The sequence below is a fragment of the Quercus suber genome, unplaced genomic scaffold (assembly GCF_002906115.3).
Source record: "Quercus suber isolate HL8 unplaced genomic scaffold, Cork oak 2.0 scaffold_46, whole genome shotgun sequence".
Lineage (NCBI taxonomy): Eukaryota > Viridiplantae > Streptophyta > Magnoliopsida > Fagales > Fagaceae > Quercus > Quercus suber.
In genome coordinates, this window is record NW_027069511.1 from 1,188,574 (window position 1) to 1,213,303 (window position 24,730).

Consider the following 24,730-nt stretch of genomic DNA (forward strand, 5'->3'; position numbering starts at 1 on the left):
ATCAAGCGATTGACATTGATTTACTACAGAATGTTTTTTTTGGCTGGCCCTAATTTCTAATTAATCTTCAAAGGAGTTTTAGTTGACAGCTGATCCATTTTGAATTAACACTGCTCCATCACAATTTTACATATTTAAAACTACTCATTAGCATTCATTCCAAAATGAAAAGAAGGATATCACACTGCAATTCTGCAATTATGATTACAGACAATACTCCTAAATGCTGAAGTGGAACATCTAGAAGAATTTTGCATAGCACTGATTTTGTAAAATTCTGCGATCATATGAAATCTCAAAGTCCATTAATTTGGTCCACTAACTACCACATACAGGTTTTGTAGCAATCAATATCATACGCCTTAAAGCAATCCTTACAGCGCTTAATGGTTTAAAGTAACTGTAGTAGTTAAAGGCTACAACAGGGAAGATTAGTACCTTAACACTCACTTTGCACAGTCACTATCTTTAGATACTTGAGTGATACATTAAGGAGCCAATTAAGTAGAGCAAACTCAAAAGAAAATAAAATACCTGTGCTATAGATGTAAAACACTCCAGAAGTGGAAAAATGTCCTTGTCCGAATTTGAAAGTTGCTGCCACTTTGCAATTAATGGCGGCATCAGAATGTCAAGGTAATTGGGCTGCAAACAACACAATAGTCAATTGGCATAAAACTTTCTTCTAAGGAAATACAGCAAGGAAATAAGCTATAAGTTCAAGTCCTCATTGCATCTATGACATGAAAACAGAGTGGGGAGGAAGGGATGGCAAGATTATCTCAACAAAATGATGATACCTGATTTAGCTCCCTCCAACAGCGTCTGCTAAGGTTCCAATAGCGTCATATACAATTCTAAGGTTCCGTCTCTGGATATAATGACAAAGATATAATTTAATGCAGACAAAGATTGCACATGATATGATACTAAGCATAAAGCCTAGCGTGAATTTAATTATGTCATCCTAGCATTACATCTCATCATCATCCCATTAAAAAGAAATTGATATGGCAAAGGCCAGAAAACAACCTGATATTTTCCAAAAGCACACATAAGGTGCTGCAAATAATTTCCAAGCGTGGTGCCAACTCCTCTGCAGCCTCCTGCAAATTAACAAACCACCATTGAGATTTAAAGTTTTTTTTTATCAATACAATTTATATATTTTTAAAAGCAATAAAAATAATATTCAAACTGCATCTATAGAAAGAATTGAACATCATTTATAGCAAAAACCTCTTCAAGTGTTGCGAAAGCTGAACAAGCAGCCTCTTGCACCCGCTTGTTAGTATCCAATATTCTTCGCAATAAACCCATAAGAACCTTGTCAAATTGCTCATATCCTTTTTGATGTCCAATACCCTGAGATAGAAGAAAGACTAGTTGTCAACTTCAAAATCTTCTGCAGCCTTGCACAAAGAAACAGGATAGAATGTAATGGTTCAAACTCTGCGTAAGAGTAATAAGTTATAATCACTTTCACATTAGAAGTGAATCAGAAGTCTGTGTCACATCTATTTTACATAAAAATTAGTGGGATCATACTTCAATGTATTATCAGGTACCAAATTAGCCAAATTGCCTAAGGGTGTGGATACTATGTTAGTTTGGTCAAAATCCCCTGCTTCAAAAGAACTCCATCTGAAGCCTTTTCATTGGTCTAGGATATCTCATACGGCAAAACCTTGACAAGATATGATAGGATCCTCCTTTTTTTAATTTCTAGTCATCAGTGAGAGTAAGATTTATTACAGCTAAAACATTAATTGATGCAATGACATCACAATTTCTAACCTCCCAATGCCCTCCCAATGCCCCAATACCTAACTCTTACTTTTAGAGCCAACCAGCAACACCAGCAGAGAAGAAAACAATTCTATGGGGTCTGACCCCTATCATTACTCTGATAATTAATCTGAAGTGTCCTGAAGTTCGCTGTTTACTGGTCAAAGATTGGCAAACAAAATTAAAAATGGTTACTTAAAACTTGATCGACTTCCAGTACATACTATTCTCTGCAGGATTGATATTTAATATCTCCAATAAGTACAGCATTAAAAACTTATTTCTCTGAGACTGAGAAATAAATCCTTCACCCATATGGTGCCTCCTTCCCCATAAATAAGGGTGGAGAACAAGGCCTTGTATTCAGTTCAGTACAGTGAATGAGTTTATTTGCCTATCAAAAAGAAAAATCAGGCTCATAGGGATTTCTCAACCTTTCTTGAATATATAACACTCAGGATGTGCTGTATTTCTAACAGAAAGATCTTTTAGAACATACAGATACTCTTTGCCAGAGGATATCAACTAGAAATAAATCCGCCCTGTTAATCAAGATTTAATTCAAATTTTCCCTGATTCTAAGAATCTTGAAAGCCTTCATAGGTCACTCAGTTCAGCAAAAAGCTATTGTAGCCAAATGATGTTGCTGCCTAGCATGAAACACGGCTAACTTTCAGACAGCATATGAATCTTATTTGCAATCACAAAGGAAATTGGTTGACAACACAACACCACAGGAGAACTTCACCCTAACTCTACTGGACAAACCCTTCAATCATCCATGAAAAAATTGGACCAATTTAACTCATATTGTCAATACTGAGTTTCTCAAACTGACCAATCCACCAATCCCACCTCTGGACCCTAATTCAAAACAATTTATTCTATCATTATGTTCAATCATGCTTCTCTATTCCCTTTTTTGTATAGGTAGAAAACTGGGCAATGCCATTGAGTTACAGAACTCTTGGCTTCTTTATTCTCTAAAATGTTTTATTCCAAAAAAAAAAAAAAAAAAAAAAAAAACCAAACAAACACACTTGAAAGCTTCAACTTGTTATGTATGCCAATCAGCCTACAACAAGAACATACAACTGGAATGCATCAGAAAGAAGACAATAATTATCTCTAACAACAATCAGACAACATAATGGGAACATAATTATACCTCAACAATAAATTTGCTGAAACGAGAAATTGTCCAACATGAAATACTCCGTATCAGCGGAAACTTATCATCTAAAAGAGGGATAAGAAATGTGACAATCTGCAAATGAAAAACATCAATTTGACTTATAAACAAGAACAGAGAATAAGAATTTCTCATATATATCAAGATACACACAATCTTTTAATAGGCACTACACACATACCAACTGTTGTGATGATCATGATCATGATGATGATATAAAAGTTTTTTACCAAAAAAAAAAAAAAAAAGACAATTTGACTAAATTCTGTATCACAATTATAGCAAGTCCGTGGTTCCCACGTAGTCGGGAACAAAACAAATAAGCAATTACACAACCAAATAATACCCATGCATAAAACAAAAAAGTTAGTGATGATATACAAATGATCTCCAAGGAAAACAGGATAGAGGAGCCAAAGAACAGGGAGACCTTTAAATGTATATCACAGCAAAAAGGAACTTCAAAAGCAAGAATAGACAAGCCTAGTAATAAGCACTGAGTGTGTGTGCGCGCACGTGCACACGTACATGCATGTGCACCATATTGGCACCCATCATTATTCTGTAAGTCATAAGCCATCTGCTTCAAACTCACCTAATCAAAATCAGAAAAAATATATATATATTACCTCAGACAAATGGGGATAAAGACCATTGATGCAACCTTCAGCGATGGCACCAAGAGCCAAAACAGCAGCTTCCCTTTCTTTCCAAGCTGCATCACCTGTGGTGGACAACTGGGTCTGTAGAAATTTGACAAGTGAAATCATGCATTTGAAGCAGGATTTACTAACTTGAGAGGAAAAACTCTTCTACCACAGGATACTTTTTAATTCAACTTGCACCCAAAATTCACAGATTACATGATTCCAACCTGATGTTACAAATAAAGTAATTTATTTAAGCAATGTTTATTAGTTTAATTGGTCGTATCGGCAGCAATTCAAGCATTTCTCATATTCTTGTCTGTATGTGAATGACAATGTTTTCCATGGTACTAGCACATGTTCTGAATTTTATATAAAATTTGGGGGGGAACTTCACGAAGATGCGCAGTAAATCAGTTTCTTAATGACGAAAATAATCTATCAAAACCTAAGAGAATGAAATAGCAGTTTATTCATTATGGAACCAGGTAATTTTATAATCAACTACAAGAACCAACTGTACCAACAGTGAGCTGAAAATGAATGTGAGATGAGATTAGCACCAAAAAAAAAAAAAAATGAAGATGGGATGGAAGGGAGGGAAGGATGAGAAAAAATAGCTCCTTAGTTGACATCTCTAGTAATGGAGAGGGGGTACCAAAAGTTTGAAGGAAAAGAAAAACAACGCAAGGAAAAGAAGCAATGAAAGCAACATATTTTTTCACAATCAAATCTTTACATCTAATGCCTCACCTGAACTATCGGCATCAATGTTGGAAGAATCTCATCCCCAAACACATTTGAGAGGATATCAAGAGCAGCAGCACTGCATTTCCGTAAATTCCATACATTAACAATGTCATCATCCTGAAATGATTCGAAAGATGTGGTTCAGAAGAATTCACATAGTGATGTCATCTTTTAATCAAGAAAAACTTAGTGAGCTTTATTGAGTCAACTTCACTAGCCAAACAATTTCAATAACCAAACAATTTCAATAAGCAAACAGAACAAAGGTGATGTTGCTGCATACATCGTCTTCCACATCGGATCCATGAAATCGTGAAGAATGGAAACGAGGTTTGAGATCCTGCACAGAAAATTTAGAAGAAAATAAACAGTGAATTCAAACTTGAAAATTTTGAGAAGGAAATACCAGTGAAAAAACATCTAAACTATAGAAAACCTTAGAACTCAATAATGAAAACATGGTTCTAACCTGATCACGATCGGGGAGAGAACCATCCTCCTGCAACAATAAATTGACGGTGAGTGAATTATGAACTACAGCAACTACCAATTCAAATACACCAAAAACACAAATACCCAAAAAAGTTAACCTCGGCATCCACAAGTGATTCATCATCATCAGCATAAACCATGTTTGACAACAAAATCTGCAAGTGTGATACATGTGTTAAAGAGATACAGAGAATTGCACCTGACTTCAAAGAAAAATCTCAACATAGCATTAACCATACCGGAATCAGACGTGGCAAGAACTCCCTTAAATTCTCTGGTGGTAACTGAGCATCACAATATGCAGACCTACCAATCACAATCAATATGGAAAAGTAGCTAGTCAATGAACCAACAAAATGAAAAAGAAGAATTTTACAATGCAAAGGTTAAGGGTTCCTAACAACATAACCCAAAGGCTATAATCTTCCCACATAACGGCTAAGCACCCTTTTTAAGTAACTTAAGTGCTACATGAAAGATGAAACATACACTTCTTAGCACCCTTTTTAAGTAACTTAAGTGCTACATGAAAGATGAAAAATACACTTTTTTTGCTTTTTACAAGGACACGCACTACAAAAAAACTTTTCAGTTGCTCCACATATATGATATTAACTTATTTAGTAAAGTCCATGAAAGCTGAATGTGGGAACATATAACAGTTAGTCTCTCAGATATAGTTTCCAGATTTTTTTTTTATTATTATTGCATTTCTGCACTTAGGAAAAAAAAAAAAAAAAAAAAAAGGTAAGACTCTTACTCCAAACACAACCCTGAAAGTTGATATTGCATATGAATTCCTAGACAGACAACAACAACAATCTTGCACGGTAATTGAGTTCAATACAAGACCATAAGAACATTCTAAAAATCTTGATCCAGAAGAAAGCAATCTTGAACAGGGGTAACTAATTTCAGTTTGAATAATAAGCTAAACTGATGCAGGACAAATAGATGAACTAGTAGTCAGCAGCTAGGCTTGCTTGGAACAGCACTCAGCGATAGAAAGCCACTAGGAGTCGGCACCTAGAGTTGGCTAGAGTCTGTACCAAACCATGGAGACAATTTCAACAGAAATTTTATTCATCAAAATAATCTCTCTCAATAGGATAACAAGACTTTACTTTTATAGACTATTAAACCCTAATATCTAACTGAAGTACTTTCTCAAAAAAAAAAAAAAAACTGAAGTAGGAAACCCTACTTATTGAATTACAAAAAAATAACCTTGCCTCTAGCTTCTAGGAAATAAATTATCAATAACCTGATAAACTACTAGGACCAAAAATAAAAATATAATCAACTTGCAAAATAAAATAGATATCCCTTTAAGCCTCGCACATTATCCTCTCCTGATTGAAGAAAACTCGAACTCATGTTTTAAAGTGTGGAAAGATAAGAATTCTGACACTAGATACTTACTTCAACTCATGATCACTATTGAGAGCACAGAGAATAGAAAAGTGTTCCATTCCACCACATCATTAAATTCATCTGGAATTACAAAATTGGTGTGCGGAATGAGCATTGCAAATGAGACCATCTTTTCTGGAACCATAGGAAGGACCATTATATCAATCTTTGCCACTTCATCAAAAATTTTATCTTCATGCACAATGGAGCACTGATCAGTAGCATGTTCATCAAACTTAAATTTCACATCATGCGTGCCCTCTAGTGCTTGACTCTCTTGTGGAACCTTCTCTTCGTCAAGTATAATGGAACAGTCCTTCTCAACAATAGGCAACATATCTGACTCTTCAAATGGCTGAATTAAATCTACTACACAACTCAAATATCTCACCTTGCAGTCTAGGTTCTACAGTAGGTTCTCACAACACGAACGTTGAAGCAACATTTTTTAGAACTTTCTATCTCAAAACACAATTCTGGTGGCTCAATAATATTGTCTCTTGTGTGTAAAGTGTTGCCTTCAAGGTTGTTGGTCTTTCTTTGGAAGTACTTATCTACTTACATAAGTCATGTAATTAGAAAAGAAGACTGTCTCTTCTTGAAAAATACCATAAGAAGATTGAAATGGATAATTTTGTCGATAATACTGTGGTGTATATACCATCCTAAGGTCAGCTTTCATTTTTCCCAAGTAACTGGAGAACAATGCCAAAACAAAGTGAAGGTCCCAACAATAATTATATTGCTACAAAGCTCTACCAACAACTTGCATTCTGGCAAGAACAACTTTGTTGTGTTCATTTGACACACAAATGTTCAAAGAATCGGACCATCTCAAATAACCAATTGTTGAAAATCCAAGGGTCTGGTTCATCTAAGCTTTGCTTATTTGGACTGTCACTTACCATTGACTTGCTTTGTTTTAGGAGCAGAACTTCTATGGACCTCCAAACTGGTGTAACTGGACTTTGTTGCACATGTGGGCTAATGGATTGGGTGAGTAGCCTGACCTCTCTCTCTCCCTCTCTCTCTCTCTCTCTCTCTCTCTCCAATTATATTGGGTCAATCTTTTGCCTTGTGGGTTGTGTCGAGATCTAGGTTTCCCTGTGATTCGGGTCTTTAAAAGACCAAGGGCATGTGAGTTGTGATCTCAAAGGATTATTACCCGGAACTTGAACACACCAAGCCAGAGCAACGACTAACAGAGGTGACAATGGTGCCATGCAAAATGGTTTCAACGTCGACGATTCAAGTGGAAAAAGGCGGCGACAACTTGATGAGTTCTCACGCAGGATTGAAGAATTGAGCCACTGATGGTTGAGGCTTGCAACAAGGTGGTGTTTTGATTATAGAACGATGATCTTGTTTCAGGTCAAGTTGACGATGTGGTGTTGGGCCATGAGGACTGGGTTACAGATTTTTTTTTTGTTGGGCTGAGATTTGTGGTATTCAGGTGGATGGGACTCAAAGACAGCTTGAGTTTTGGTTGTAAATTTTTTGTCAATGGATGGGTTATAGTGGATTGACCACAGTGGTTTTACAGATGAGCGACCGCAACAGATATTTTTTATTACTCTAGGTTGACTGGCAGTGATACTTCAAACGGATCAGAATTTGCTCTAATACCAAATTTGACCCAGGAATCGACACATAAGCTTGCTTGGAGTCAGTAGCAACCAATAGAAAACCACTAGAAGTCAACACCTAGGGTTGGCCACAATGGCAACTATGGTTGGCTAGAGTCAGCACCAGACCATGGAGACAATACTAATACTATTAACCTAATAATCTACTAGGACGTAAAACAAAAATACAATTGACTTGCAAAATAAAATAAACTAAATTAAAATAGATATCTCTTTAAGCCTCCCCATCATAAAACCTGACCATATTTACCTTCCAAAGCAAACAATTTTGACTTGACATCCAATACCAATCTTACGCTCCGTTTGTTTCATTGTAAAATGTTTTCATCGAAAAACATTTTCATTTTCAGTGTTTAGAGGTGTACCTGAAAATGCTCCGAAAATCATTTTTGTTGTTTGTTTTGTTATGAAATAAAAAATATATATATAAAAAATAAAAATTTTACATGATCTCACATCCTACAACTTAGGCACAAACCTGACCTAATCCACACCATCGACCACCCAAAAACCTAGATCTGGAAGAAATAAAAAAAAGAACCAGATCCATCACAAACCCAGATCAGGGAGCACAAAAAACCAAGAACAAAAACCAGATTGACATCAGCATTATCATGATCCCAGATCGGCATCAAAGTTTCTGTCACGATGTGCGGCAGATCAAAGGATCAGTGGTGAATTCACATTCATGGTGGTGGCAGATTGTAGGAAGCTTCATCATGTGGAGCAGACTCTCGATCACAGCATGCCCATGAAACTTGATCATGGCTGGCACAGGCACCTGCAGTTCCTCTGCATACAGGGACTCAGCTCTCTCAAATTGAAAAGAGAGAAGGTTAGGGCGGTTGGGTTTCGAGTGTGGGACAACCAGAGGGAGGTGTGCAAGCTTAATAATTTGGAAAATGTTTTACCAAAAAAATTCCAACAAAACATTCCACAAATTTTTACAAAGGATTTTCCAATCAATGGAAATTTTTTACAATGAAACGAACACCTGAAAATGAGGAAAGTGTTTTCTGGTAAACATCTTACAAGCAAACAAACAGAGCGTTAATTATAAAAATATAAGCATATGGGTGGGTAGGTGTTTATAGTGGCCATAATATACTTTATGTGTGTGCCTGGAAGTATACAGTGTGTGGGACAGAGAATGGCAAAGTTATCTACCACAAACATTACCACCACCAGATGTTAGTACTCTTCAATAATCAAATCATTTAGGCTCAAGCATAACTGAGGACACTACTAATATAACAAAGAAATTTTTTGATAGGTACTAATATACCAAAGAAATTAAAATCTTAAACAATAAAAAATAAATAAATAAAACTAAGTTCAGCATGCACAAAAAATAAATAAGTAATAATAATAATAATAATTAAAAAATTCATGAATCCTATTCCCTCATTGATGGCACCTTAACACAAATATGTGATGTTGCATAAAATCTATCAACCTAACATCTTCTACCAATCTCTCTTACACAAGATCTACAATCTACATAAATGACTATCTTGCTACTTGTCAAGACATTCATATGTGTAGTTCATAGTTCATGAAGTGGAGGAATACCAGAATTCACAAGCCTCAAGAGCCACTTCATCATCAGTGTCCTTGTTGACTTGCAACATGTATTCAATTACATTCCTCAGATGTGGCTGCATCATAATGAAAAAAAGATTCAGCAATATTAAAAAGTGGAGATGGCATAAAAATAGACAAAAGGCATAGCAAGATAAGATAGCATGACATTAATATGGACAACAGAATAAGTAGACATTTAAATCACCCTAGACACTCAAAGGAAACAAAAAGCAAGCAACATGCAACAAAATTGCTGCATAGAAAATGGTACATAATACAAGCAACACAAAAAATAATAAACTCCAAGAAATGCTAACCTCCAAGAAAGATGGATGGACTTCGATTAGCTGAACAAATGCTGCACAAACCTATAGGCATACAAAATATAGATGAGATCAAAGACAAGCTTGTAATGAGATAATAGCATTCCAGTTCCAACCTCAGAAAAAATACTAATAAGAAACCCAAAGCTGATAAATGTGGAGCCAAAAACAATAATTGATGTAAGCGCTTTCCACACATCTTAGTACTAAATCAAATGCCAAAGCTCAACAATGTGAAAAATACAAAATAAAATATTCTCTTCAAACCAATGGTAAGCATGTATGCCAATACAAATATGATATATTTGAAATTGATTTCATTAGGCACGTGCATTATATCACAAACTCAAGTACAATATGAAAGGGAACAATAAGGCATGGCAAAAGACCTACTCTAGACAATTGAAATCTAACAAACTATCACAAAACCAACTTATTTAAATATAAAACAAGAGCTAAATTTTAAGAGGAAATATTTAGTGTTAAATTAGATGCTATTAGTGCATAACAAGACCAGGGACAATAAGACAGAGCAAGTGGTTACCAATTTCCTCACTTCTGATGCAGGGTCATCAGCAAGAACAAACAAACCCTGAAGATATTGATCCATAGACACATATAAAGCCTGCAAGCAAGTAGCTTAAAAGAGTTACTATCCCCCCTGTGCAATTTTTTTTTTTCTGATAAGATCCAGCAGGAACCAATAACGCAATTATTAGAATTATACTTACAGCAGGCAACAACATTATGTATTGATTAACAGAACCCAAGGAGAGCTTTCTTAATGAGGCATGTGGTGACTGGAAAAACTGTTATATAGATTAAAAAAAAAAGGTCAAAAAACCACAAAGAGAAGGAAAAAAAAAAAAAAAAGGAGCATGAATAGTTAAAGGTCCCATTACAAATAAAACCACAAAGAGAAGGAAAAAAAAAAAAAAAAGGAGCATGAATAGTTAAAGGTCCCATTACAAAATCATTAGAGGACAGTGTTGAAATTAATTTCAACAGAAGATGTGAAATGAAGATAACTTAAGAATAGAAAATAACTAAGTTACCTTATACAATCTAGGAAGAAATATGTTAATTGGGCGTTCAGCTAAGCCAGGTACATCTGAATCAAGCACTTGCGGGATATCCTCACAAATCTGTCTTGCACCACATCATCAATGAATCAAGAATTATAATTATACAAAATCAAAATTATAATACTTCTTGATGCGATGAGGAGAGCTTAGATTTGATATAGAAGAAGGGTTAAAGAAATTTCTAGCAACAAAATAAGATTAAATTGGAACACTAGAACATCAATATATATAGAGCAAAAGAAATATTCAAATCTGAAGTTTCATAGATTAGGAGTCTGTTTGGAATCTGCTTATTTTGCTAAAACTGAAAACTTTTTGCTAAAAGTACTGTAAATAAATGTAAAAATTAGTTGAAATAGTAAAGTGAGACCTATGAATAGTACCAAAAAGTGCAGTGGGACTCATAAATAGTAGCAAAAATAAGCTAAATAATAAAATAAGTTGGCAAAATTAATCATGCCAAACGGACGCTAGATAAGAAAATGCTGCTACAACAGCTCAAAATAGCCTATTTATAGTAGCCTTTAGTAACCCAAAATCCTAACCCTTCATCTTGTATATTACATATAACAATTAAATTTCAACCATCCAGCTTCATTAAAAGTCGCATGCTAGTCATATAACCTTGTAAAATATTAAAGACATAATAATGGATCAAACATGTCATAGAGAAATAAAAGACAATGAACTTCTTCTTTTTCTTTTTTTCCTTAAAGCTCAAATTCTCCAATATGGTTTTTTTCCTACGAAGAGCTAAAGTCAAAAGCCACTATATTGACACAACATAAATGCTTATAGATGTTACAAACATGGTGATGCTAAATAGACATAGAGGAATGATGTAAACAACTTGTCCGCAATGTCTGATGAATGAGAATTTACAACCAGGATAAAAAACCAGAAGGTTAAATGTTCTCTCACATATGCATGGTAAGAATAAAGAAGAGAACTTGTGCAGCCAACCCTCACAAACATTCAGGATAAGTTTGGACAAATAATGAAAATGATGGTAAAGAATATTGATGAACTAATCACATGTGACTGGTTTCCTATGCCAATACATATCAAGCTAAAAAACTTGTATGTCCATCCTCTTCAGCTGCATAGATAGAATAGTAACCCTTTCTCCTCTTTAATACACAAGGCTGGAGAACCAAGAGTATTGGGCCAAAGAAAGTTTCAGCCTGGGAGCTTATTCCACCCACAGAGGGTGGTTAATACGACAGGAAAGGAAATTTTGTTGAAGATGATAGTAATTAAGCCCTGGTAGCAAAGTTATCAATATTGCATTGGTCACCGTTCTGTCTACAGAAACTAAATATTTCGGAACTTGTGTACCGCTTTGGAATAAATTTGATATATATTACATGTGTTCATATTTTTATATATTAATAGTAGTTAGGCTAATGCATGAATATAAACAAATTATGAGGATAAAATATTAAAGATAGATAAGCTAAATTAAATCTTTATTACCCAATAGAAACTAGAAAGACAACCTATGTTTTTGTTTTCTATTAAAAGACTTAATTTTTCATATTCTAGCTTGCATGATGTACAAAAACTGAAAAAGATTTGAATGAAACAAATAAGAAACCTAGAAAAACATTAAGAGTAATTTTTAAATATATATATATATATATATTAACACAATATTAAGCAACAAGATAACTATTTTTTATAATTTCAACAAAATAACTATTGATAAGACTTGGTTTCATAAGACTTGGTTTCATAAAATTTAAATTATAAAAAAGGAAGAAAAATGGTGATTAGGACTTGAACAGTTTATTGGGAAGAGCAATAGATACTCTTGAATCAAAAACAATCAGTCACAACAAAAGGAAATATAGCCTTTGATTTGCCAATAAACTTATATCAATGGAGGTGGCTCCGGAAAGGATAGACCAGCTGCCAGTGTCGTCGATGCTCACATCCACCCATCGAGATGTTCAGGTATGCCATCTTTTCTATCTTTCTCTTTCTCTCTCCCCTCTCACTCTTTCACTCTTTAATGTAGCGTTTGGTACGGGAGAATCCACATTACTCATGGCATCCAGATTCCTAGGAATGTGATTCCTAGGAATCACATTCCTAAGAATGTAGTTATTCCTATGTTTGGTTTATTCCCAGGAATCTTAAATGAATTATTTATTTTTCTTATTATATCCTTAGATTTGAATGTAAACTACCAAGTCATTTTAAAAAAAGGGTTAAAATTGTCAATTTATAAAAAATACAATTTCCTTTCAGCTTGAGAATCTGGATTCCCACCTGTTTTAAAGGGAATCCACATTCCCACTGAGAGGGGTTTAAGGGGGGAATCTAAATTCCCCTGGCATCTGATTCCCTAGCATGATTTGCAACCAAACATGGGAATCTTTAAACATTCCTAGGAATCCTAAAACATTACCCTGTACCAAACGCCACATAAGTCTCTGTTCTGCTATCATGAACAGGTAGCTACTAATCAAAACCATTATTGCAAATCACTACACCTCCTTGATAGACATGTTATCCTCCTCTGCCATTGTGGCCATGAATCCCCCAAGCCCAAAATATTGGTGTCAACCAAAATGTACCAAATTCACCAAAATAGCCAATACTCACCAAAACATCCCAAAATTTCAAAGGCATTTTGAGGGAGTTATATGTACCGGTTTGGTAATCGGTATGATATATCTCGGCCATTTCAGCCAGTATGAAAGGGTATTAACAACTTTTCCTAGTTTTCCAAAAAATAAACACTTTTATAATATTTCAAGTTTGTTTACCAGGCTTGAAAAAATCAAGGTTTCCTATATATAACAACTGGAAACAGATATTACATGAGAGCCAAAAAGTAATGTTCCCATCACCTTATAAAGCCCCATAAGGAATTCATGTTACACTAACTTCAACCATACTAGTTACTACTGAATCTTTTTTTGTTAGCCCTTACACTATTTTACAGCTGCATGAAAGCATCAAATTAATAGATCTCTGAAAAGTTTCCACCCAACCATCCAATACATTTTAAACCCAAAATGCTAACAAGCATGTGTTAATAACGTATACCATATCAAAGTAGCACAAATTAAACAAGTTAACAAATAATATCAATAGTAGAGAAGCATTCAGCATATGTAAATAATTTAAAGCACTATTTTAGATAGAAATATTAATGTTAATCCATTAACTCAGGATGTTGGATATACCTTGGATAAAGCATCCATAGCACCTTCCATGTGATTTACGTCATTACTGTCTAAGCAATTTACTAAAGCTTGCAACAACTCGGGCCATCCCAAAACACCCCCTAGCTGAACAACAACACTAATAATGGTCCCAACTGTTGATCTAATATGCCTATCTGCTGCTCCCAAGCAAGGCAACAATTCTGATTTAATATATTGCTGGTTTACAGGAGTCATGGACTTGTACACAGTTCTAAGGTTATTTTTTAGAAGAAGGCCCGCAGCTTGTCGAATTTCCACTGATTTACCCTGTTAAAAATTTCCCAAGAAATCAACTATTAATATAATCAGATCCAATAATAGAAATGTTATCAGTATGCAGAAAGCCACACATGTCCGTGGTATATTCAAGCAACAAACAGGGAAAAAATCAATTTTCCTTATAATGGTAAATTAGTCACTGATCAATGGAATGTAAAATATCAGATTAACAGATAAAATTTCCTGATCCATATGTAGACAATACCATTAGGAAAACAAAAGAAAATTATCGACGTATATTATGCAATGAACATATGAAAATAGGCTAAAACAAATTGCCGTACATCCATGGATAGTTTTAATCAATCTGAATTTTGTATTTTTCTTTTTTTGGATCATTGGCTCTTGCGGTACAAGTGAACTTCTAAGTCACTTTCTTGTATCATGAACTCTAGTTTGGTCATTTTATTACGCTTGCAATATCATGAACACATCCATCAATGTGAAAAGGGGCAATATACACAGTCTAGCAATCACTAAAATGATGAAGCACAAGCATTTTGAGGAGGAAATACGCCACTAGCTATGATGATGACTCCAACTCTTTTGAATTGAATACTATTTAAAATTTGAAAGAAGCCGGTCATATTCCTTAGGACAACCAAACAGTCCCTAAACTACTGAGCTAAAGCATGCTCCATGCTTCCCAATGAAGAATCAACACAAAGTTCAATAATAAAGTTTAATGAAACTTCAAACAAACCCTAAAATGTACTATTCAAGTGTAGCAATAGCTTCATGAAATACCTCTTTTGGAACAAAAAGGGAATTTTGAAAAGTATATTGAAGCCAATTAAACATTCCACACCACCTCACTGCTCCTTTCTTTGAAGAGTCAATTAAAACCCCAACTTTTTTCCATGATAACGTAAAGAACCTTAAAGAAGAGCCCATTGGACTCAACTCTAGCCCCTTAAACCTACAAGCAATTGACCTACTCAACATAACTAATTGCCGGGTAATCCAGAAGCGTTCACCGTGACAGGCTAAGAAGCATATGCTCATGCCCAGGAGCCTCGACCAAATCGAAAAAATCCAACCAAGTCAAACGAGTGATCCACCACAAAACTATCCATATGTATAAAACCCAACAAACCCATTATTCACTAATAAACCCTCTGCTTCCAAGACAACAAAACCACTTTCAATCAAATCCCAAATAAATAAATAAATAATAAAAAATAAAAAAGCAAAACCCATTAACATACCTTCATAGACACAATACAATCAAAACCCAGTTCCAATCGACACAATCACAACCCATTTTTTCTCGAGAATTCAACCATAAACACAATCCGCACAAAACCCATTTAGCAAAAAACACAAAACTCAATTGCTATAAACAAAAAATCCAGACAAAACCCAGTAAGCCAAAAAAAAAAAGACATAGAAAATAACCTCGGCACGAGCGAGAATGAAAGCGAGGTAATTGTTGAAATCTGGGAACTGAGAGTAGTGTTGGAGTTGATGCCAAATCTGAGACTTGTCCGAAGAATGAGAAATCTGTTGCTCCAGCAAGCCGCAGATCTCTCTGAACCCTTCTTCCTGTGGCTGCCACGAGGCACTATTCACCACCGCCGCCATTATTTTTTTCTGTCTTTGTGGGAATTTGAGAGAGAAAGATGGGTTCGGGCTTGGGACAAGTTGTGAGGCAGCGAACAAAAAGTTCTAAAATCTTTGTCGAGAGATGAAAGAAATTATTGGAGGTTTTTCGGGTGAGAGACGATTGAGAGATGGAAGGGTTTCCACACAGAGAGAATTGTTATTTTGTGGGAAGAGAGAGAGACTACCATTCACTATTAATTTTTTTTTTTCATTTAAACGTGTACTTGGATCAATAATCTCTATCTCTCTCTCTCTCTCTCTCTATATATTATATAATAGCAGAAAGACTTGACTTTTTGTTTACCATTCTTTGTTGTGCCATGTAACTACATAAATCACAGCTATATTTACATTTTAAAACACCGAACAGTTGTACTTTTCCAATATATCTATTCACAATTACATCCTATTCCGAATCGGTGCTAATGTGCCTATAAATAAGCATCCCTCATTTCATTTTAAGAAATTAATTTTTTCATACATTCATAAGAATCTTAAGAGAGAGAGAGAGCCAGTTCTATTCGTTGTGCATAGAGATTATAGTGTCTACGTGTTGTTTATCATTTTAGCTTTAGTCAATTTTATATCAACCATTCTGAATTCATTTGGTCAGTAAGTTTTACTTTATTACTCTTACGCATTCACACGCAGATTTGTACATATATTGTTTATTAATCCTATTCACAAACTCACAAAAGTAAATTATTTGTGTAATAATATCCAATAATCTTAAGACAGATTTTCCTCAATTTATTTTTGTGATTTCCGTGGAAAGCTTCTGTGTGTGCACTAAATAAGTTTTGAGAAGTTATTTAGTGATTGAACTGGGATAATTCTCTAAGTTCTAATATTGGTGATTGCATTTTGCATAAATAAAATCGTGTTTGCACGTAAAGGGAGTTTTGTTTTCAACATTATTTTTTTCTTTTCAAAACTAACTGCCTGAACCGTTTGGAATATTACACAACATATATTTATGTACAGCAATAATTGATTGCACTTTTTGATAAACCTTTTGAAAAATTTTGTTAACATTTGGTTGTAGGTTTTTTTTTTTTTTTGAGGGAATATACATTGTAGTTGTTATATAACTGTTGCAATTGTATGATATATATATATATATATATAATCATCATTGTAATTGTTGGATATATTTTAACAATTTACTTTTGTGATAAAGTAAAAGGAACAATACATAGATCTAAGAATAAGCAATAACACAAATAGATATGATAAACAATAGTAATAAACAAATACTGAATATATTTAAGAAGAAATCTACAATTAATTAAAAACTCACAGACCAAATGCGTGAAGGATAAATGAGTCAGATCAAGTCTTGTGTTTGACACAATTTTCTTAAAGCAGATTTCGCCCTTCACACAATCAATGTGGTATTTTGAGACTCACAGATGTCTGCCTCCTAGGATAAAATGATCTACATCACGAAAACGAAGCACATAAGGTCGTCCTCTGCGAACTACTCAGTGGCTCTTTCTCTCTCTTTGACACAAAATGAAAATGCACAAAATATTCTCATTAGGAGAGTTTTTTCTTTTCTAAAAAGTGGTTTTTATGAACGAGAGACTATGAAAAATTAAAATAATAAAATATTATTATTTGGACAAGTAGGCCTAGTCCACATATGCCAAAGGCTCAACCCAAAGTCCAACTCATGAGCATATAAACTCATATATTATCTCTTTTCTTTCCTATGTGGGACTCAGGATTTTACCGCTTTTAATAACATCTTCAAGTGAACATAGAAAATATCAATTTCTTATTCACTCCATGCTATATTTCCAACAATTATAATATATTATATGAATTTGGTAGATTCTCTATCAGTTTTTGTGGTATAATATACACTAGTCGCTAACCTGTACAATGCACGGAAAAACTATTGTGTAAGTAGATGTTAACAACTATTTGTCTCTTCCACTTTGATTGTACATAGTCGCTAACCCGTGTAATACACAGAATAATTTGAGAGAAATAATATATATTTACTTTGCTTAAAAACTCACTTTAAAATGAATAGGCTAGCTTTCTACTCATAATATGACTCAACATACTCAAAAACTAGAATCACGTTTGATTAAAGGATAATTGAACAATATCAACTGTAGGGACTCAATTTGGATTGACCCTGAGTACGAATGGGTTTTCAGCCCAATCAAGCCCAAACAATAAATTTATAGAGAGTGGGTTAAAGGTTTAGGCGCTGGCCGTCGATCACCAAGCATAAACTTTCTTTATAAAAAAAAAAACTAAGAGTTTTCTTTACAAATGGGGGAATGCTCCTCGGCCACAGGCCGAGGAGACCGTTTTGTTCTCTCTCTTTTTTTCCCCTCCCCTTTTTACTTTACTTGCTTTTCTTATATAGTTTTCATCTGCCTATCTCCTTATTCCATCTGTTGATCATCCATTTGCCTCTCTTCTGGCCGTCTGTCCCATCAGAAGCCTTATCAGTACTCAAGTGGTTCACTCTGACCAACGTTGCCCTGCTAAGGGGTTATATCCCCATTAATGCAGCCAGAAGGGTTAGGTGAATGCATTAAGTGCGAATGTGACAGCTTGCTCTGAGCTTGTCCCCTCTCAAAGATTATTCTTAGAATGCCGAGGACGAACAGGTCCTCGACATGGGTCACAAAAGAGGCTTTGTCTAACTTAGCCTTGGTTGGTCAGTCCTCCTCGGCGTTGGCCTTGGGCCTAATACCCGATGGGCCGAGGCTATCGGGCCCACGAGCCCCACAATAGCCCCTCAAAACCCTGCTGCACGTTCTCTCGGACGAGGAGGAGGGTTTTGATACCTGCGGGCTCTCTAGACGAGTCACCCCACTTCGGTTTGTGCTAACGCTGGCGGCTTTTTGACTGCCCGATGCGCGTTTTTAGCGTTTCAAGACTTAATGGGTGCCCACATTAAATTTTGGCAGCACCACGTTTCCCACTTTCAACGGCATGATCTTTTGCCTTTATGAGCAGGCGGTTACATTTGGGGAACCTAAGGGGGAGTATAAGTACCTGTTTGAACCGCTCGATTTCATCATTTTCGCGCTTACAATTGTTGACGCGTATGATTTGAATCTGGTTGGACTTGTACACTGTCTGAAGAGTACTGTCATACTTCTGTAAGTCTTCTTTTTCTATCGATCTCAAATTTCCTTGATTTTACTCCTCCTTTTCTTCTCTTAGAACTTTTAGTCATCTTTGGGGAATGGGTAAGTTTAAGAAGTTGGTTGAGTCTGACGAGATGATGAACAAATTCATCGTCAACTATGGAATACCCAATAATGTGAGTTTGAAGTACTGTGAAGAAGGGGAGTGGTACCTTAAGAGGAGAGAGGGTGAAGTTGTGATCCCAATATTTGCTTTTGTAAAAGAAGGGATGAGAATCCCTATGAGGCCGGTGACCCTCAATTATCTTAGGCATTTCCGCCTGTCTCCTACCCAGTGCGCCGCGAATGTGTTTAGGATATTAGGGTGCGTAGACATCTTGAATGAGAAAATGGGGCTGAGACTAACTCACCATGATGTGAACTGGTGCTATAACCTTCATCACCTGAAGGGTAAGACGTATTATATGAAGACAAGGGACGATAGGATTCGTCTCATCCAGTGTCTTCCTGATTCCAACAGGGGGTTGACTCAAGATTTTCTTATAGTGTCAGGAGAGTGGCACAACGGCTTTCATTGCCCAATTTTTTTTTTTTTTTTTTTTCCTGGTAGTGGTGGGTTTGATGAGTGTGGGTGTGGTTGGGTTTGTGACTAATGTGGTGGTGGTGGTGGTGGGGGTTGCCGTGGTGGAGGTGGTGATTGATATTGGTGATAGTGGGTTTGATAAGTGTGGGTATGGTTGGATTTGTGACTGATGTGGTGGTGGTGGTGGTGGTGGTAGGGGTTGCCATGGTCAGAGCTGGGTCTATGACGGCATGGGTCGGTGGAGTGGGTCAGGGGGGTGGCGGCGTGAGAGGACTAAAAGTTGAGAGAGAGACGGAGTGAGAGAGAGAGCAAGTGACATTATTTTAATCAGGAAATAGAATAAAATAAATTTTTTTTTTAGCTCTCATGAACAGTGCACATCTATCTATAGATGTGCACTATAGCAATGGAGCTAAATTTTTTAGATTTAGCTCCATTGTTGGAGCACGATTTTAGTGTTGGAGGAGCTAAATTTTAGCAATATAGCAATATGCCTCCACTGCTGTGAGACTGTGAGTGCTCTTAGACTTGACTTTCTTTTGGTTATTAATGTGAACCAGCAGATGTTGTAAATATCACGTAGTTTTAGGTAGCATTTTTTTTTTAATCTTAACTTAAAAAAAAAATTAACAAAATAAGAATTTTTTTGAAATTAAGCTAGAAAGTACATAAATATTTAAATATTTGACATAAATATAAGCTAAAAACTACGGGTACCCAAACCGTTATTTGTATTTCATAGGGGCCCAAAGCATTGTTTAACAGATTTCAAGTCCAAACCCATTAACCAATATCACGAATCAGATCCAACACTTTCAAGTTTTAATCAAACTATGTAGTTGTATCAGGGGAATCAAACTATAATTATATTAAATTAAACCCAGTTATATTATCCAGAAGTATATTACCAGACTCTTTATTAACATCAAAATGAAAAATCCTCCATCAATCACACATTTTGTGTACCTTAAAAATATGATGAATATGCCCAATAAAAAGTTTCTTATTTGAATTATTACAATAAAACTTTGAAAAATTATTCTTAGATTTTAAAATACTTTGTAAAATACCTTTTTAACTTTGTTATTAAAGGGAAGTTATTCACCATCTGATCAAGTTTTAAAAAATAGCTGTAATCGATATAAATTAGTATTCTTTAGTTAAGTGAAAAATTAATTAATTGGCCCTACACTGTTACCTTGTAAGAAATCAGACTAACCCATTTGCCCAAACTCTAGCTTAAGAATAAAAGTTTTTAGAGATAATTACAGATGACCCATTTATGGTTTAACCAGAACTTAATGAAAGTTCAATATGGGTATGAAACATCCTTGAACGTTTAGACTCCAAATTATAAAAATACCAATTTAAGCTTTATATCAAACAATTAATGTGTGGAACATGATAATAAGCCAATAACAAAATTGATAGACAATCTAAGCCAAATATAAACACATCCACAACAGTAAATATAAGGCAAAGATAAAGGGAAGAACGATGCAAATACACGGACAACACACAATGTGTTATCGAAGAGGAAACCGAAGTCCTCGGCATAAAACCTCTTCGCCGCCCTCCAAACGGTGATAAAATCCACTAAAGAATGTAGTTGGGATACATGAACAGCAGAAGACCCTCCAAGCCTAATCTACCTAGGTACCTAAGCCCTCCAAGCTTCTTGCTCCAACGAGGTTACGCCGAACCTATTTCTTCTTTAGCTTCCTGGATTTCGCTACTTGACCATAGCATCAACCAATGTATATTGGTTCCTTCCAAACTGCTTCCCTCAGTACCAAATAAACCTTCTCACAGACGTGGGTATGGTGAGATAAGGATTTGGTAAAAGACCTCTCAAGGGTATGACAATGGAGAGGAAGAGAGTAGAGGAATTTGTAGAGTTTCTTAGATGAAGATTGGGAATGAGGCAATCTTGTTTTTCTCTAGGGTTTTCTCTCACAAAATTCTCTCTGAAAGCTCTCTACATTTAGTGGGTATAAGGGTCTATATATAGTGAGGTGAGATGAGAATACGAAGAGACATATTTTTGCCAAACAGGGTAAATTGGCGGCTTGGTCTCGCTAATTGTCCAAGTCACGAAATCAAGTCGCGACGTAACGGCCTGGCCAGCCTGGGACTTTTGTCCTGTAGTACGACAGCTAGCGCGACCCTTCAGCTTCCCTGTATGCATGTCACGTGCCTGAAGTTGGCGACTTGCAGCCACGAGCCACCCGCGAGTCCTAGCCGCAAAGTTTTGCTTCTTTGCACATACTTGAGCTTTTCTTCGCAACTTCTCACACACTACCCTTACAATAATCCCACCTAAATACAGGGTTACTAAGTGCTTAAATTACAAGCAAATTGGCAGGGAATAAAGCTAACTAGATGGTTGATAAATTTCATCCTTACAATAATTATTAAAGAGTCATATAAGCAATTTTTAGCGCCAGAGATCAAAGGCAATACAACCTTAATTCTTCAATTAAAGCATTCAAATCAGAGCACGATGATCCTCCTTCTTCAACGGCCTTCCTTGCCATCTCTCCAAGTGCCTTGGCTCTGGCCGCTTCTTCACCCACCAAAATTTGTCTCATTGCCTTCTCTATTGCTTCCCGCTTGATACCGTCTACTACCCAAGTGCATTGTTAAGCACCAACACTAATTCCAATTTTCAGTACTTGAGTTATCAACTTCTCATTGTAAAACTGCTCAGAAGCCATAGGCCATGTGACCATGGGCACCCCTGAAGCCACTCCTTCTAAGGCCGAGTTCCACCCACAATGAGTCACAAATCCTCCAACTGCTTCATGATCAAGAATCAAAACTTGGGGTGCCCAACCTTTTATAATTAATCCTTTACCTTCCATTCTTTTCTCAAATCCTTTAGGTAGCCAATCTTCCTCTTCTTTCTCATTTTTGCCTTTCCTCACAACCCAAATGAATTGTTGCTCTGAAGCCTCAAGACCAATTGCAATTTCAAAAAGCTGAGAATCACTAAAGTTTGGCATACTCCCCAAAGAAATATAAATAACCGAATTGGGTTTCTTTTTACAAAGCCATTTTAAACATTCATGGTCAGCAATGGAAGCTTCCTTTCCCCTTTGGGCTTTATCTTTAGAATCGTTGTTGCATAGTGAAACTGGACCTATATGCCACGCCCTTCTTCCCAAAACTTTCCTGTAATTATCTGCATAAGCCAGTTCAAGCTCATAGAAGCTGTTAACAACCACCCCATAGCTTGTCAACTCTGATTCAATAGCTTCTTTAAACAACTTGGAAAAGTCTGTTTCAACTTCTTGCAAAGTGAAGTCAGCAAGTTGCATCCTTGTCAACTTTATCTCCCCTGGAAAACTAGGAATGACAAAGGTTCAAAGTCAGATAAAACTTTCTTGTGGGGTTCAAATAGTGTTAAACTATGGGTATCACATAGGGAAAAAAAAACTGAACCCCTCAAAAACAAGCCTAGGAATACCAAATTTAGCTACAACATCACTTGCCCATGGAAAGAACATGTCGGCAACAAGGCAACTAGGTTGATACTCTTCTAGTAGTTGCTCGAGTGGTTGTCGGAGCATTTTAGTGGCTATGATAAATTTGTGAGACATATCTGGGGAAGTCACTGAGTCAATATTCTCACATCCTTCAGGCAGGCCAGCCTCTATAGCCGGGAACTTGATGATTTGGGTATCAATATTGGTGCCACGCGTTTTGGAGAATAATTGGACGTTGCGAGGAGTAGTGACAATCGTTGCCTTCACACCCCGTGCTGCAAATAGCTTGGCCATGTCCATCATTGGTATCAGCAGGGACGGACCCAGGATTTCAAGCTGAGAGGGGCCAGAGATAAGAGAAAAAAAAATTTTCAAATAGGCATCCATATAGTATTAATAAACTATCAACCAAGACAAATATCCAAAAATCATTATTTTTTAATACGCATCCATATACGCACCCAAAATTTTTTTTCAAATACGCATTCATATAGTATTAATAAACCATCCAACTTTCTCTATCTCGCTCTCGCCTCTCCCTTTCTTTTCTTTTCTTTTTTTTTTTTTTTATATATATATATATTTTAAGGTTTTCATGGGCTTTGAAAACTCTTGGGCTGGCCGGCTGGGATAGGGATGGTTGAGGTGAGGGGGGCCTAAGCTAAAAACCAAAGAGACACAAGCCTTTTTTTGCAAATTTTACATACTAAAAGAAAAATTTGGGCCTGGGGGGCCCGGACCCCCTTTGCCTTCTACCTGGGTCCGTCCCAGGTATCAGGTGACCATGGCCCATCAAAGGGAAGAAGAATAAGTGAAGCTGACGACTTTTGCTACCCATAACACTGGAACAAGCGGAGATAGAGAGGTTATTAGGCTAGGCTATATTTTTGTAGTGTTGGTATGAGAAATTTGTTAGACATGAACATAGACACGGTACATTATATAGCAGCACACAGGGAGACGGGAATACTTTGGAATATTCTTTACGGTGTTAAATGCAACGCTCTCATTTCAGTGTCCACAAATTGTTGCGCACTCCTATGTTCCAATTTACAGAAACTAGTTTGTTCCTGCTAATAATAATGATAATTAGTTTTCAATTACCAAGTTCTTACAACGCTAATTTGATTTGAGTTTGACTAGCATGACACAACCAGCATCTACAATTACAGATATTGACAAGGTGTTTTTATCACACATTTACTGAGAGATGATTTCGCAGTGTTCACACGGAGGGCTCTCTTTGTGATTAGTATGGGCTATTTGGAACGCAAGAGATCGACTGTTGCATGAGGCAACCCAGACGCACCCCAGCGAGATATTGGAAAAAGAAAATGTTTAATATATTACAAATATTACTACGTTGTTTCTTTAAATTGATTTTACAATGAACATAATTTATGCATGTCACATAATAAATAAACGTCAAAATTATTATTTTGTGATCAGTATTTGTAAAAGTTTTTATATCGAAAATAATAGACAGCTACTGCATATATAACTTTCAAGGCCTGCCCA

At 35.9% G+C, this 24,730-nt stretch overlaps 1 protein-coding gene and 1 pseudogene across 1 annotated transcript in view; both read right to left on the reverse strand.

Annotated features, from left to right (window-relative positions):
• Positions 1–16,262, reverse strand: part of LOC111999964 (transportin-1) — a 35,122-nt gene extending 18,860 nt beyond the window's left edge. The window contains 20 exon segments of the mRNA XM_024032068.2: positions 535–645; positions 801–817; positions 820–871; positions 1,033–1,082; positions 1,085–1,106; positions 1,240–1,365; positions 2,957–3,055; positions 3,610–3,723; positions 4,381–4,494; positions 4,661–4,717; positions 4,847–4,876; positions 4,968–5,024; positions 5,109–5,175; positions 9,501–9,586; positions 9,830–9,880; positions 10,380–10,460; positions 10,567–10,644; positions 10,891–10,980; positions 14,118–14,405; positions 15,816–16,262. Coding sequence (XP_023887836.2) covers positions 535–645; positions 801–817; positions 820–871; positions 1,033–1,082; positions 1,085–1,106; positions 1,240–1,365; positions 2,957–3,055; positions 3,610–3,723; positions 4,381–4,494; positions 4,661–4,717; positions 4,847–4,876; positions 4,968–5,024; positions 5,109–5,175; positions 9,501–9,586; positions 9,830–9,880; positions 10,380–10,460; positions 10,567–10,644; positions 10,891–10,980; positions 14,118–14,405; positions 15,816–16,001 — 1,776 coding nt within the window. The 5' untranslated portion in view covers positions 16,002–16,262.
• Positions 16,263–22,137: 5,875 nt separating this feature from the next.
• Positions 22,138–24,186, reverse strand: LOC112039854 (scopoletin glucosyltransferase-like; annotated as a pseudogene).
• Positions 24,187–24,730: the final 544 nt, after the last annotated feature.